This window comes from Cyprinodon tularosa, unplaced genomic scaffold (assembly GCF_016077235.1).
Source record: "Cyprinodon tularosa strain WSP-4 unplaced genomic scaffold, ASM1607723v1 ctg607, whole genome shotgun sequence".
NCBI classification, from domain to species: Eukaryota; Metazoa; Chordata; class Actinopteri; order Cyprinodontiformes; family Cyprinodontidae; genus Cyprinodon; species Cyprinodon tularosa.
This window is the reverse complement of record NW_024039349.1, coordinates 452,744-467,053: the sequence shown is the minus strand read 5'-3', so window position 1 is coordinate 467,053 and position 14,310 is coordinate 452,744. Positions and strand designations below refer to the sequence as shown.

Below are 14,310 nucleotides of genomic sequence, written 5' to 3'. Positions count from 1 at the left end.
TCTAAGATTAAAGTCAGAATTCTGAAATTTAAACTCAGAATTCTGAAATTTAAACTCAGAATTCTGAAATTTAAACTCAGAATTCCAAGAAAAAAGTCAAAATTCTGAGAATAAAGTCAAAATTCTGATATTTAAAGTCAGAATTCCAAGATTTAAAGACAGAATTCCGAGAAAAAAGTCAGAATTCTGAGATTAAAGACAGAAGTCCAAGAAAAAAGTCAGAATTCTGAGAATAAAGTCAGAATTCCGAGGAAAAAAGTCAGAATTCTGAGATTTAAAATCACAATTCTAACTTTTTTTCCCCATATTAAACTGAAATAGTATTTAAAAATCAGTTAATTTTTTTTTTAGTGGCCCTAATCCTCTTTGGTATAAAGCTGTTATTGAACTGCAAGAGAAATATATTTATGCTAGCCTTATTGAACAAATAAATTATTTCTATTTGTGCTGCAAAATATAATAAACCATAATAATGATGGAAATGTTCAGGTCTATAATATTGAATCATAAAGACTGCTTGGTTCCAATATTTGGCAGAACAAAACAGTTGCAATCTGTATTCAAAATGGGCAAAATGCTAAAGCTGTGATGAGGCTAAAAAAATAGCAATGCAGCAACATATTAGAGGTGCATGGAGTCACTACCAATCTATAATAAACTGCATTTGTAAAAAGTTTTTAAAAATGAGTTTTCTAACATCATCACAGTGTGTTTTTCTAACATTTACTACAGTGTTTTATGTTTTTGTTTTTTTTACCATGTATATGGAGAAACAAAAAGTAATACAAAAAAATAAAAAAAAAGAACTGTATCAGCCTATCACCTAACAGAAAAGGTGAGCTGTAGATTATGGATGGATAATTATTGTGTATTATTACCAGGAAAAAAAATTTCGCCTTCATAAGAATAAATGATTTAGCACAACGATAAATTGCAATTGGTAATGTTTGTGCATCCCCTGAAGCTAACGTATCCAGACTTTCACCCCTGAGAGGCATTTCTACAATATGACCCCCCCGTTGGTTTAGTAAGGTCAGTTAATATCATTAAATTAAAATATAATGTAGTTGTTTTGTTATAGCAGTGTAATTAAACCAGGTAAGAGGTAAACTGAGATATAATGCTAGAAAACATCTTTAAGGGCAGCATTTTAAGGTGGAAGGTGGGCTTTTATTGTAATGTTTACTCTGATACATTTCTAGTTATGAGTATTTCTATTTAATGTCTAAAAGAAAACTTAGCTTTAATGATTCTTTTTTAAAGGAATTGTCAAAATCTTGATGTTTACAATTTTCATTCTTTTTCTTTCATTATTTCCCAATGGGGCATTGACATATCCCAAGAAATTAATCAAATATGGTTACTATGGTAAGTTTAGTGATACAAATAACACATCTTTATGAAACTGGTGCCTTAAAAAAGACCCTTTTTAATTTGTAGAGTAGGACTAGAGATTGTTGGGTTATGATTGCTGTGGCATGCAGTTGGCTGAGAACGACGGTAAAGAAGTAATGAAGGGTTGTTTTTTTTAAATTATCAATTTGTTATTGCATTAGGACCGCCAAATATCAGTATTTTAAGTCCATATCGCCCAACCCTAGTGGGAGGAGGGCCATAATAAATATACAGTAAGTTACACCAAGTCACTTTATTCTATTTTTTGGTTACTGCTGTTTGTGCATGTAACAGATCTCCCTTAAATCAGACTGTCTAAAGAGAAGTTCCTCTATAAACCAAGGTTAAATAATAAAAAGCAAGCATTTTTTTTAGAATACAGCTAAATTTGGGTTTAAACAATTGTTCTTCACAAATAACAGCTTTTCTTCTCAAAAAGCAAGCCACCACAAATCATCACAAGATCTACATTTAAAACGCTCACTCCAAAGTAACTTCTGAACAGCAGCTCAAGAATGAATCAGGCTTTGTTTTGTTTCATTCCAAAACAACAATTATCTCGATTATTCACAAAAAGCCGAGATACATTTGAAAAAAAAATAGAAAGAATATTTAAGATACCGATCAAAAGTCATCAAATCCACCAAAGACTTTATTCTGAGCTTTATTGAGGAGGTCTGAGAGCAGGTTTCCTGTTAAGCAAACAAACATGATCCTGGGCTTTGCTTTGTTTGATTTCCTGATTAAAAGCCAGCAGAGAACCATGTGGTCGGAGCGAGTACAAACAACTCGGCCGTTAATGGTCTGATCAAACTACACAAACATATCGTCAGGAAGACCAGAGTTGGATAAAAAATATGATCAAATCATCACACTGATGGATTCATTATCAATAGTAACTATTTAAGGGGAATACCTTGTTAAAGTGCTTCTTAGTTTTTAATGGTTTTCTTCATTGTTGACAAAGGGGTTATCATACATGTAGGCCTACTTCTCAGAAGACCTGCCTCAAGATTAGGGTTGTCAAAAGTATCGATACTCAAAAAAGTATCGATACTGAAACGTTGTATCCGGATACAATACTCATTTTTAAAAGTATCGACACAGCCATCTAAAGTGCAGAATAGTGGAAAATGCACTTGCTGAACACTGTGTGATTAAATAATTCTGTGCATTATTCAGTTTCACACTTTTTTCTGTAACAGGTGCAGCTGCTAAGAATTATTTTTATGTAATTGGTTTGGCGGGTGTCATTGTTATGTCTGCAAAACATAGCCATGGTCTTTGTTTTTTTTCTTGTGGTATCGAAAAGGGTATATCGAGTATCGAATATTTTACTTGGTATCGGTATCGAGTTGAAAAGTTTAGTATCGTGACAACCCTACTCAAGATACAATGTTTAACCTCCTTAAAGGCACAGGACGATACTTTGAATTAAAACAATAATGATTCATTTTTATTTTTCGTAGATATTATTAAAGAAACGGTCTCAGTAGGTCTGAGACCGTTTCTGTAGGCCTGGTGTTTTACAGCCCAGGAGTAAACATTATTTTTCAGCACACTTAACATGACCATCTGCTCCAGAACGACTCTTTAACAGGCTACTCTGCCCGCTAATATGCTATGAAGTGTTGTAAACAGTGAAGTCTGCAGGACGGCCTCTGATAACGCTGGCTCCAAATGATTAAGTGCTTTTTAAATAGAGTTTGCTGTGAAGAGCTGCAAACAGATGCATTAGTACGACCAGTACGCCATAAAGTCACAGACATGTTTCAGCACAAGAAAGAGTAGAGAAAGATTTGCTCTCTGCCGATTAAAACGTCGACTACTGAGCTGTATTGGCGTCGCAGCTTTTCCACATCTTGTCGCGATACGACCATGAATTTTGATTTGTTGTTTTTTTTCCTATGCAAAGAAAATCTGAAAACTGTGGCATTACATTTATGTTCAGACTTTTTAGTGAAATTAGAGCTGAAAAGGTTTTGGGTTTTCATCTCCATTTTGCCCAACATTCTTTCAAAAACAGCTTTGGGAAGAAAAGCTGCTACGAGCATAAATTTGTACGTTATATAAATGTAGATCTGACCTGGATCTGGACTTTGACTAGGACATTCCAACACAGGAACTCTGTAGGCATATTCAAAGCAAACACCCTACTGAGTCACCCCTGGATATTGAAGGTATTAAAGAGGATTTCTCTCAGAAATGAAGTGTCCAAGTTCATCTAAAATGATGGCTGGCATTCTTGCAATTAAAACAAAACTCTGGCCGTGGTGGGCCCTACAAAACATTAGCCAATCTTCTTCACCCACTGTCAAAAATGTGTTGGCTACTCGCTTGTCAATCAAACATTTTGCTTACATGCCCCCAGTACGTCGTTTACGAAGGCTCCGCCATGACGCCAAAGCACCTAGAAGTACTCCCACGCTTGTTCACTACTGCTGCTGCTTTTTTAAGCAATTTGTTCCTTTTTTGTGTAAACTGGAGCATCAATAGCGGAAAAGAATCCCGACAAACCTAACCGGAAAGGAAAGCCTTTTTTGATGTAGATGAAAAGAGGAGAGATAGTGGGAGAGAAAAGAGCTGGCTAAGTGTGTGTTTGGGAGATTCTTTTCAGAGATGGCGTGCCCTGAAGGAGCAAACGGGTCTAAAAATGGATGATTTGGTTGCAAAACTTCTGTTGGACAGGTAAATTACATTTAATTCTGTAGTAGTTACTGTATTTTTTATTTTTTTTTTTATTTATTATGAAACATGCAGCAGCGAGAACACACCAACAAATTACAAACACATCTTGCTGTGAAAACGTCAGCAGAGACCTTTTCTTCTTATGGAGATTTCCAGCGAACTAGTTGCATCCTGGCACTTTGCTGCCTCTCTAGGTGAAATATAAAATTACCGGCTGAGGGGGGGGGGGTCTGAGGAAGTTCAGTCTACGCCACTGGGTGTGAAGTTTTCTAGAAGACACTTCATCCAAGAGGCTTCTGACTAGTGGCGGGGAGGAGGAGAGGGCACTGACGCATGATTCAGAAATACACAAACATCCGCTGGACATACCTTCCACCTCAGAATCCTCTTTCCAGCCTTTAACCAACTGGTGCCCCCACAGCATGATGCTATATTGTTCTGCAGTTGGGGCTAAAAAGTTCAGTTTTAGTATTTTCTCATGAGAGAACATTTTTACAGATTTTTTCCACATGAGCTTTGGATTGCTTCAGCTCCATCAGATACAGTAGAGGTCGGCGGCCTTGTCTCTCATGGCTCTCAGCTGCTCTTTTTTTTACAATTTCCACACACAAAAAAAAATGGATTAAACAGAGTAAATTTGGGGAATATTGTTCCCAAACCTTCCCTGCCTTGTGATAAGCCAACTGTCTTTAATGAGGTCTGAGACTCTACTGGCTGAAGGACACATGATATAGACATCTAACCCGGTGCCTTGGACCCCGAGCAACCAGCTTTAGGAAAAAGAATCAGTTCAAGGGAGGAGATGTTTGCTGGAAATCCTAAAGGTAAAGACAGACTCAGTGTTCTGCTGCTGCGGACTATTTGAACACTGGCTGCGGATTCGAAAAGTAGAGTTTCTAATTTCTTGGTTTCTGCCTCTTTTTATAATTATTTTTAGGCAGAAGTGGCCTTTATTTTTGTACTTTTTAAAAGTCGGAAAGAAAGAAATGGGATTAGAGAGAGAGGGGAAAGACATGCTGGAAGTCTAAAGCTTCTGGTCATGGGTTGAACACTTAACATCACCACCGTGCCCAGAATGATCATATTTAATCATTTGTTATATTATTTTTATGTTGTAATATCTATAGAATTAATAGTTTTTCGTTATTTGTGTCCTTTGATTTCTGAAGCAGACCTCAACCCTATACATGCAGCGATGCATCCCCATTGGCCGGTGGAGGTTTTGGGTCAATATCACCTTTTTTTCTTCACGAATTGGTATCAGCGGATCCTTGTATATTTTGGTAGATTCACTCGTGCATTCAGCAGCCATGCTTTGAAATCATGGGAGGTGCATGCGTTCTATTGATTATGTTTTCTTTGATTTATTAATAAAGGTTTGATTTTTTTTTTTTATTGAGGCCTGTATAACATTATTTATCCTCGTGTTCTATGATGTAAATGGAGGAAGAGGAAGCAATATTAGCCTGAAGAATTAACCCAAAAAACAACAACACAGCAGCACATGTCAGGGATCTGTGAGACTGATCTTAAAATTATGTGTATCAGCCTTAAAAATATATATCTCTGCAGCTCAACCACCACTATTTGAATAAAAATCCTAACTTTTGGAAACACAATGCTAATGGTGTCCAACTTCTCTGTAACACAGGCCAGAAATGTCAAGTCAAAAGTTTATATGCCATAAAAATAATAATAAATAAACACAAAATTAAACAGATTCTTTACAACCATAATGTAAGCATGGAATGGTTTTATTAAACAACTAAAATAGTCTGATATTTTTGCAGAAGAGGGATTTATGAACCACTGCATTTCCAACATTTAACAATAGTATTGCTTTTTTTTACCACATTATATAATTTAAAAGTCTTGCTCTAAACAAAATGAATGCCCACAATAAATACATGTACAAACTGTTGAGAATTATTTAGCAATGTTTATAAGACTCCAATATTTTAGAAATATTAGCTTAAAAAACAAACGTCTTTTTCAGCTAACTGCATGGCTGTGACCGCTTACAGCCATCATAGCCACACAATCACAATAATAATAATACTCTTAAAGAATATTCGCATTTCAATTTGGCTTCTTCAGGACATAATTTTGAAAAGGAGCATGATTTATATCACTAAACATTTCGTAGTAACCACATTTAATCATTTTCTTTAAAAATGTTCAATGGGAAAAAAATGAAACTAGCAAAAGGGTTAATTTGGACAATTCACCCAGTTTCTAGATTTAATATTCATCATTGATTCTAATTTATCATTTAGATGATAAATCTAAATTGTTATCAGCAACTAATCCCCGTAACGATAAATAATATGAAGAATATTCAACCCTATTCTACACTGAAGGGGCTATTGCTCAAAGGCCTTAATATACCTCACTGTCCATGAACACCAATGCATGTAAATTCTATAAAACTATCTGTGTTTAACCCAGATATAGACCTTTTTCAGCCACAGCTTCTCAAGAGAAGAAACCACCAAATACTAAAAAAGAAACAGGCCCCCCCCCCCCAGCGGATTCCAAAACAACTTCTTTCCTATTGCCATTAGACTGCTGAATGTTGAATATAACGGGAAAAAATATCAATGTTGGATAAACTGTAAATCATATCTCTTAGTCTCATGTTTACATTTGATCACCATGTTCCCCATTTTGTCCATTTGAGCTGTACAGAACGAAATTTCGTTCTGTACAGCTCTCAAGACATTTCCACTTTAATAAATGGAAATGTCTTGAGAGCTGTACAGAACGAAATTTCGTATTGTATGCACCCTATTTGAAAAAAATGACAAAGTTTGTCTAAGTTAACCATATAGGGAGAACACCAGATTAATAGCCTAGTAGGCTAGCCCCACCCGCCAGCGGCCAAAATAATTTTTGCCTGGGAGTGGGTCTAGCCTTGATTAATGCCCCAGGCCCTAGAACTGGCAGGCCAATCAAAACACAGAGATGTTTTTTGAATGTCTGGATGCAAAGCGGGCAGGGTTTTGAGGGCGGGACGACAAAGCTGCACAACAAGGAAGATGGCAACAACTATTGAACAGTTCTGGTTTGACTCAGATTTGGAATCAGTTTCAAAGGATTAGACTTGGGGTTTTCGTTGAAACGTGAGCAGGAAGAGGCTTTACGCTAATTTATTTTTAATAACGACATATTCGCCGTTTTACCGACAGGCTGTTTATTTACACTCCCCCATCAGCTTCCTGTCGCGCTTCCTACTTCACAGTCAGTTGTTCTCATTGGTCAGAGCGTTGGCCAATATGCACAGACATGGTTTGAAAGACAACGGGTTTTTCTCATTAACAATCTTCCGATGTCTCATTCATCTGGGCCGGACTGAATCACACATTTAATCTCACATTTAGTCTGATTTATCAGGCTAGCAGATTAATCCATACTGGATTTATAAAAAAAATCAAACACTGCAGTCTGAGCTGTCCTTTTATTCATCCTTCCAGAGTCTGGACAGCAGGGTTAACCAGAAATACAGGTCCTTCTCAAATAATTACCATATTGTGATAAAGTTTATTATTGTCCATAATGTAATGATAAAACTTGAACATTCACATATTTTAGATTGATTGCACACTAACTGAAATATTTCAGGTCTTTCATTGTCTTAATACAGATTATTTTGGCATACAGCTCAAAATTCCTATCTCACAAAATTAGCATATTTCATCAAACCAATAAACTAAAAGTGTTCTTAATACCAAAAACTTCAACCTTCAAGTACTTATAAGTGTTCATTAGTGTGCAATGAATCTAAAATATATGAATGTTCAAATTTTATCATTACATTACGGAAAATAATGAACTTTATCACAATAAGGTAATATTTTGAGAAGGACCTGTATTGTTAGTTTTAGCAAAAAGCATCAACTGCATATTTTCCTCAGTAGGATGCATCTATACAGGTGCTGGTCATAAAATTAGAATATCATGAAAAAGTAGATTGATTTCAGTAATTCCATTTAAAAAGTGAAACTTGTATATTATATTCATACATTACATACAAACTCATATATTTCAGATGTTTATTTTGTTTAATTTTGATGATTACAAATGACAACAAATGAAAATCTCAAATTCATCATATCAGAAAATTAGAATATTGTGAAAAGGTTCAAAATTGATGGCCCCTGGTGCCACACTCTAATCAGCTAATTAACTCAAACCACCTGCAAAAGCCTTTAAATGGTCTTTCAGTCTAGTTCTATAGGCTACACAATCATGGGGAAGACTGCTGACTTGACAGTTGTCCAAAAGACGACCATCGACACCTTGCACAAGGAGGGCAAGACACAAAAGGTCATCGCTAAAGAGGCTGGCTGTTCACAGAGCTCAGTGTCCAAGCACATTAATAGAGAGGCGAAGGGAAGGAAAAGATGTGGTCGAAAAAAGTGTACAAGCAAGAGAGATAACCGCACCCTGGAGAGGATTGTGAAACAAAACCCCTTCAAAAATGTGGGGGAGATTCACAAAGAGTGGACTGCAGCTGGAGTGAGTGCTTCAAGAACCACCACACACAGACGTATGAAAGACATGGGTTTCTGCTGTCGCATTCCTTGTGTCAAGCCACTCTTGAACCACAGACAGCGTCAGAAGCGTCTTGCCTGGGCTAAAGAGAAACAGGACTGGACTGCTGGTGAGTGGTCCAAAGTCATGTTCTCTGATGAAAGTAAATTTTGCATTTCCTTTGGAAATCAAGGTCCCAGAGTCTGGAGGAAAAGAAGAGAGGCACTTCATCCACGTTGCTTGAAGTCCAGTGTAAAGTTTCCACAGTCAGTGATGGTTTGGGGTGCCATGTCATCTGCTGGTGTTGGTCCATTGTGTTTTCTGAGGTCCAGGGTCAACGCAGCCACATACCAGGAAGTTTTAGAGCACTTCATGCTTCCTGCAGCTGACCAACTTTTTGGAGATGCAGATTTCATTTTCCAACAGGACTTGGCACCTGCACACAGTGCCAAAGCTACCAGTACCTGGTTGAAGGACCATGGTATCCCTGTTCTTAATTGGCCAGCAAACTCTCCTGACCTTAACCCCATAGAAAATCTATGGGGTATTGTGAAGAAGAAGATGCAATACACCAGACCCAACAATTCAGAAGAGCTAAAAGCCACTATTAGAGCAACCTGGGCTATCATAACACCTGAGCAGTGCCACAGACTGATCGACTCCATGCCACGCCGCATTGCTGCAGTAATACAGGCCAAAGGAGGCCCAACTAAATACTGAGTGCTGTACATGCTCATACTTTTCATGTTCATACTTTTCAGTTGGCCAACATTTCTATAAATCCTTTGTTTTTATTGGTCTTCAGTAATATTCTAATTTTCTGATATGATGAATTTGAGATTTTCATTTGTTGTCATTTGTAATCATCAAAATTAAACAAAATAAACATATGAAATATATGAGTTTGTATGTAATGTATGAATATAATATACAAGTTTCACTTTTTAAATGGAATTACTGAAATCAATCTACTTTTTCATGATATTCTAATTTTATGACCAGCACCTGTATTGTTTACAGGGATGGATGCCATCCATGCTTTAAGGTTGAGTGCACTTGGAGGTATGAAACAGACCATCTTGGTGGCTCATCCTTTAAATATTATTGTGTTTTTGGGTTCTTGACCAGTCCAGCTGAGAAGCCCCCCCTATTCTGCAGCTGATTTATGAGAATCAAGGCTTTAAAATCCTCCTGTGATCTTGAACAGCCTTTATAGTTGTCAACTGGTAACAAAGAAAGCAGCAATTAATGCTGCTGCAACATTCATGCTCTCTGTCAAGTATTGAGCCAGTGATGTCAGGTCCAAGCAGCATTCAGGGGGGGGAGAAAAAAAAAGGAAAAGGCCTGATGCCATATGCAATAAGAAGAGGGCCCTGATCCATTTCACTGTTTGCTTTGGTCATGAAATCATTAGAAATCAAGTCAAGCACTGAAGGCCTTTACCTATAAAGCAGATCTACTGTGCAGTATAAACCATCCTGTGTTAGAAACAGAGGGATCCTTGCTTACAGGTGAGAAAGCATCGCTGCGTTCCTGTTTCCTAATCAGCAGCATTGCAGCCAAATAGATGTCTGCGGCAAAATGCAGCCCTCAGTCCCTCTGCTTTCCTTTCCTGATGAGGGAGGCAGGAGAATATCTGCACAGCCTGAGAACATTTACATGCACTAATGCAGTAAATAAGCCAGAGGTATTTGAGGGAAATAAATGAGCTCCACAGCCTCCAATGCAAGGCGATGCTGCAACCCCCCCCCCCCCAATGATTTCATCTGAAGATGTTTGCCTGGAGACAGCAGCACTGCGCAGTGATGGGAGAAAAACACAACACAGACAGACAGACAGCCTTTTTGGGGAAGGTTGTGGTCCGTCTTGTAGATGTTCGGGATACCGATTCTGATTTCTTTTTTTTTTGTGGGTGGGGGGTGTCTTTTTTCTCTTACCTTCTCTCGCCTTCAGGAGAACCGTGTTAGCCACGATGTTTTCAATCTCCATTGTCAGAACGTCAGGCTCGAGCAGTCTCCATACATTTCACTCAGCGGGAGAAAAAAAAGAAAGAAAAAAAAAAAGGACGTTTTTTTTTTTTTTACGGATCAAAGGTGCCGACGTTCGCGAGACTGCTGCACGCGCGCGGGGCGAACGCGGCACTGCCGCATATTAGGACTCAATTGGCGCTCGTGGGGTCCTTTTTAAATCCCATATGTTTGGTGAAAGCCGAGCCTATGGAACATTAATGGTTACAGAGGAGCTTGTTAGCATTCAGCGCCTGGCTTCCCTAACCGTCTTCCTTCCTGCTCCAGTTCCCTCCTCCTCTTCTTCCTCCTCCTCCTCCTCCTCACCCCTCCTCTGCACAGCAAACCAGGGGAGAGTAGGAGGGATCAATTTACAACCACCGCAGCCACCACACATTCACTCTCAAGTGCGTTCATAGATGGATGCATTCTATAAAACTATAGTTTCTGTCATTAATAATGGACAAAAAGAAGGAGAGATGTGTTTATTTCAGAGCATAGAGCCACATTCCATGGATGCATCCATGGGTGGATCTAAGGGGGGCCCAAAGGGGCCAGTGCTCATGTAGATCTGCTCCTACCTGTTATCACTGGAAATTCACACAGCAAAAATGTCATATAAATATAATTAGGCAATTTTTTTTATAAATTCATTTTCTTTCATCTAAAGAGGTTACACTATTTCCTTATGTGATAAAGTGATTTTATATATGAAGTAAGAAAAAAAACGTATATGCATTATCTTAATTTAAGTGAATAATATGTATTCATCATATTTTAAGAGCATACATATTAATTCCTTTGGCAGATCATCTTATGTACCTGCTCAAATTAAGAGTAAATGTGTTTATTGTAAGAGGGTTTTCACTTTTTGAATGTTTTTGCACTATAATGCTAAATCAATGTCTTAAAAAGACATTGTAGGAGCCAATTATTTTTGTTAATAATTAAAAATGTGTTGTGTTTTTTTTTTCGTGCATAATCTGGCTAAGTTTATTTTCCTTTATTTAGTCATGCTCATTTGTTTTTGGTTAGTTATGATTAATTAAGGTGAATTATTTTTTATTTTTTTATAAATAGGCAGTCAAAGGTAGGACCAGCATGCATCCTGGTGGTCGTATGTTTTGTTTTGTTTTTTTTACCAGTGCAAGAGAAACATGGAGGAAATGTTTGTCTTTTTTGTTTGCTTGCCTGAGTAGAAAATAAACTGAGAAAACTAAAGGAGTGCACCTGGAACATTTTTCTTTTGCCTGTGTAAAATTAGTCCATGGTGCATCTGTGGCCTTTGTGGATTTCCCATTTTTTGTGTCATCAAAGCTGGGCCACAACAGACATTGAGAGATGATACTGTAAGGCACTATAAACGTGTGGTCTCTTGGACCAATTATACATTTTGACAAGACAATTTAATTAAACAATTGTTTATTAATCACAGTCATATTTAAGCTTCAGTCAGATTAAAAAAAAAATATGGGCCCCATCGCATCCTAAAATAACAGGGATGCTATAAAACATATTGTTCTTGCCATCTCTTAACGGAATTATATGTAAAGTTTAACTATTTAAACCACTTGTGAGTGTGGTTTTTCTTATTTACCAGTGTGGTTATTTTTACAATATACAAATGACATCAATCTACAACAGTGTGAAACAGTCATCTAGTGTATAAACAGCCTTAACTTAGCTGCTGCAATGCGTTGGTTTGTGCACATTCTACAGAAAGCAGATTAAAAAAGTTGTGTTTTTTCCAGTTCACATCTTTTCATCCTCTGGGGCATTCACATCTGACTCCTATTCAGCTATGGAGGACCTACTCTGCCATATCTAAAAATAAATACAGAAATAAATAAATTCTCAATATATAAATAAGCATTCAATTAATTGCCCCAAAAATACAATAAACAAATAAATGTAGGTAGAAATTAAATTATACAATGAGACATAAATGTATATATCTCTTTTAATTAACTTCTTTATTTATTCGCCTTTGTAGTAATTACCTTATTTATTTATTGTCTGGTATAATCTTCAACTTTTTTTATTTATTGCTTATTTTTAAAGTATTTATTTCTGTGTATAATTTCATATTTTTGTCTGTTTTATTCTTCCTTTTTATTTTTTTTTATGTCTTCAACGCTATCTTAGAGAGTCGGGTCTTAGAGAGTCAGCTTCTGCTCATTGGTTGGTGGCCCATCTTCTTAGTTCACAGAGCTCATACATATACATTTACGTCTCACTGTATAATTTAATTTCTATCTACATTTATTTGTTTATTGTATTTTTGGGGGCAATTAATTGTATCCTTATTTATTTATTGAGCATTTATTTATTTATGTATTCATTTTAAAATATGACAGAGATGGTCCTCCATACCCCCCCTGTTCCAGTGATGTCTGCAGAAACAGATGCTGGCCACATCTTAACATAGAGCGAATGGGAAAAATATATTTTTGCAAAAAAGTTGGTTTCAAAAGGTGCTGACTTTTACATGTAACATTAGTTTTTTTTTTTTTTTTTTCATTTAAACATGCTTTAAGTGCATGAGTGCATGAGTCAAGTCACTTAAGTAATCAAATATTTTCTGCTGGTTGCAAATATTGCACCAAAAAAAAAAAAAAAGTGTAAAGCTCATCTTCTGTAAAACGTCGCCGCCTTGTGGCGGTCATGCAAAAATACAGCAGATTTGCACCTGTTAAAGACAGTTGTGTTTACCTACCCTTCCTTTAGAGACAGGGGGGGGGAGGGGGGGGGGGGAACTACCAGTAAAATAAACCCAAAACAAAATGTAATAAAAAACAAAAGTAATAAAAAAAATGATATCAATATACTCCCTCATAGACGTTTGGTTAAAGAAATCAACAATGTATTCTCAGTTTGAAGCCAAGGAAGAAAGAACATAAGTAGGCCATTTGAATTGAAAAAGCTTCCTGGATGGGAAGTGAAACATCTTCAAACTTGGAAACAAAGTCCAGTGGATTGTTTTTAAACTTTTTGGAATCTCCTATTAATATCATTTTTTCTGTTGCATACAGACTGTATATAGCATCTCTGACAAAGCTTTGGAGACAGTTTCAGTCAAAGAAATACAACATATAGAAGCCAAACAATTAGTTGTGACCTGCTTAGGTTTTCCTGGAAATATTATTTTGAAATCTGAAGAGACGATCAGTGTTTCATGTCTAGCATCCTAAAACTGGTCCGGCTGGTTTCACTTGCTGACTCTCCAAAACGAGACAAGAAAATACTTGTATCTAAACAGAACTTATAGTTTTATTTTTATCTTGCTTGCCATAAAAAAAATAAAAAATTACATACCCTCGCACATTTTTCACTTTACAATTAGTTTTTCCAGCTTTTTGCTGTCATTACACTGTGACAGAGCAATGAAATAAACTGTATGCATTTAACCCATCCACTTGGGGAGCAGTGGGCTGCCATCGTGCAGCATCAACATCGGCTTATTAGGACTATATCATATTTTTACTTATTACTTATAAAAATGTATCCAACCCTTTAGGAATTTACAGGGAGCTGTTCAATCCATCATTTAAAAATAAAAGGAGTCTAGGACAAACATGACCAAACAAGAGGTCTAGCAAAAAGGCATGGGGGGTGCTGTAGATAGGGGCCAACATAGGCCAGTGCTCCATGTGTTAGTCATTTTATGGCCCCTGTATCAAAGACACAT

General features: G+C 36.8%; 1 protein-coding gene across 4 annotated transcripts in view; it reads right to left on the bottom strand.

Moving 5' to 3' along the window:
- Positions 1–10,931, bottom strand: part of grk4 (G protein-coupled receptor kinase 4) — a 77,470-nt gene extending 66,539 nt beyond the window's left edge. For 2 of the 4 annotated variants that reach the window (XM_038307284.1, XM_038307285.1), the window contains exon 1: positions 10,554–10,931. In XM_038307284.1, the coding sequence (XP_038163212.1) occupies positions 10,554–10,605 (52 nt within the window). In that variant the 5' untranslated portion in view covers positions 10,606–10,931. The remainder of the gene's footprint in view (positions 1–10,553) is intronic. The other 2 variants (XM_038307282.1, XM_038307283.1) reach the window with 1 other exon arrangement.
- Between the last annotated feature and the right edge of the window lie 3,379 nt (positions 10,932–14,310).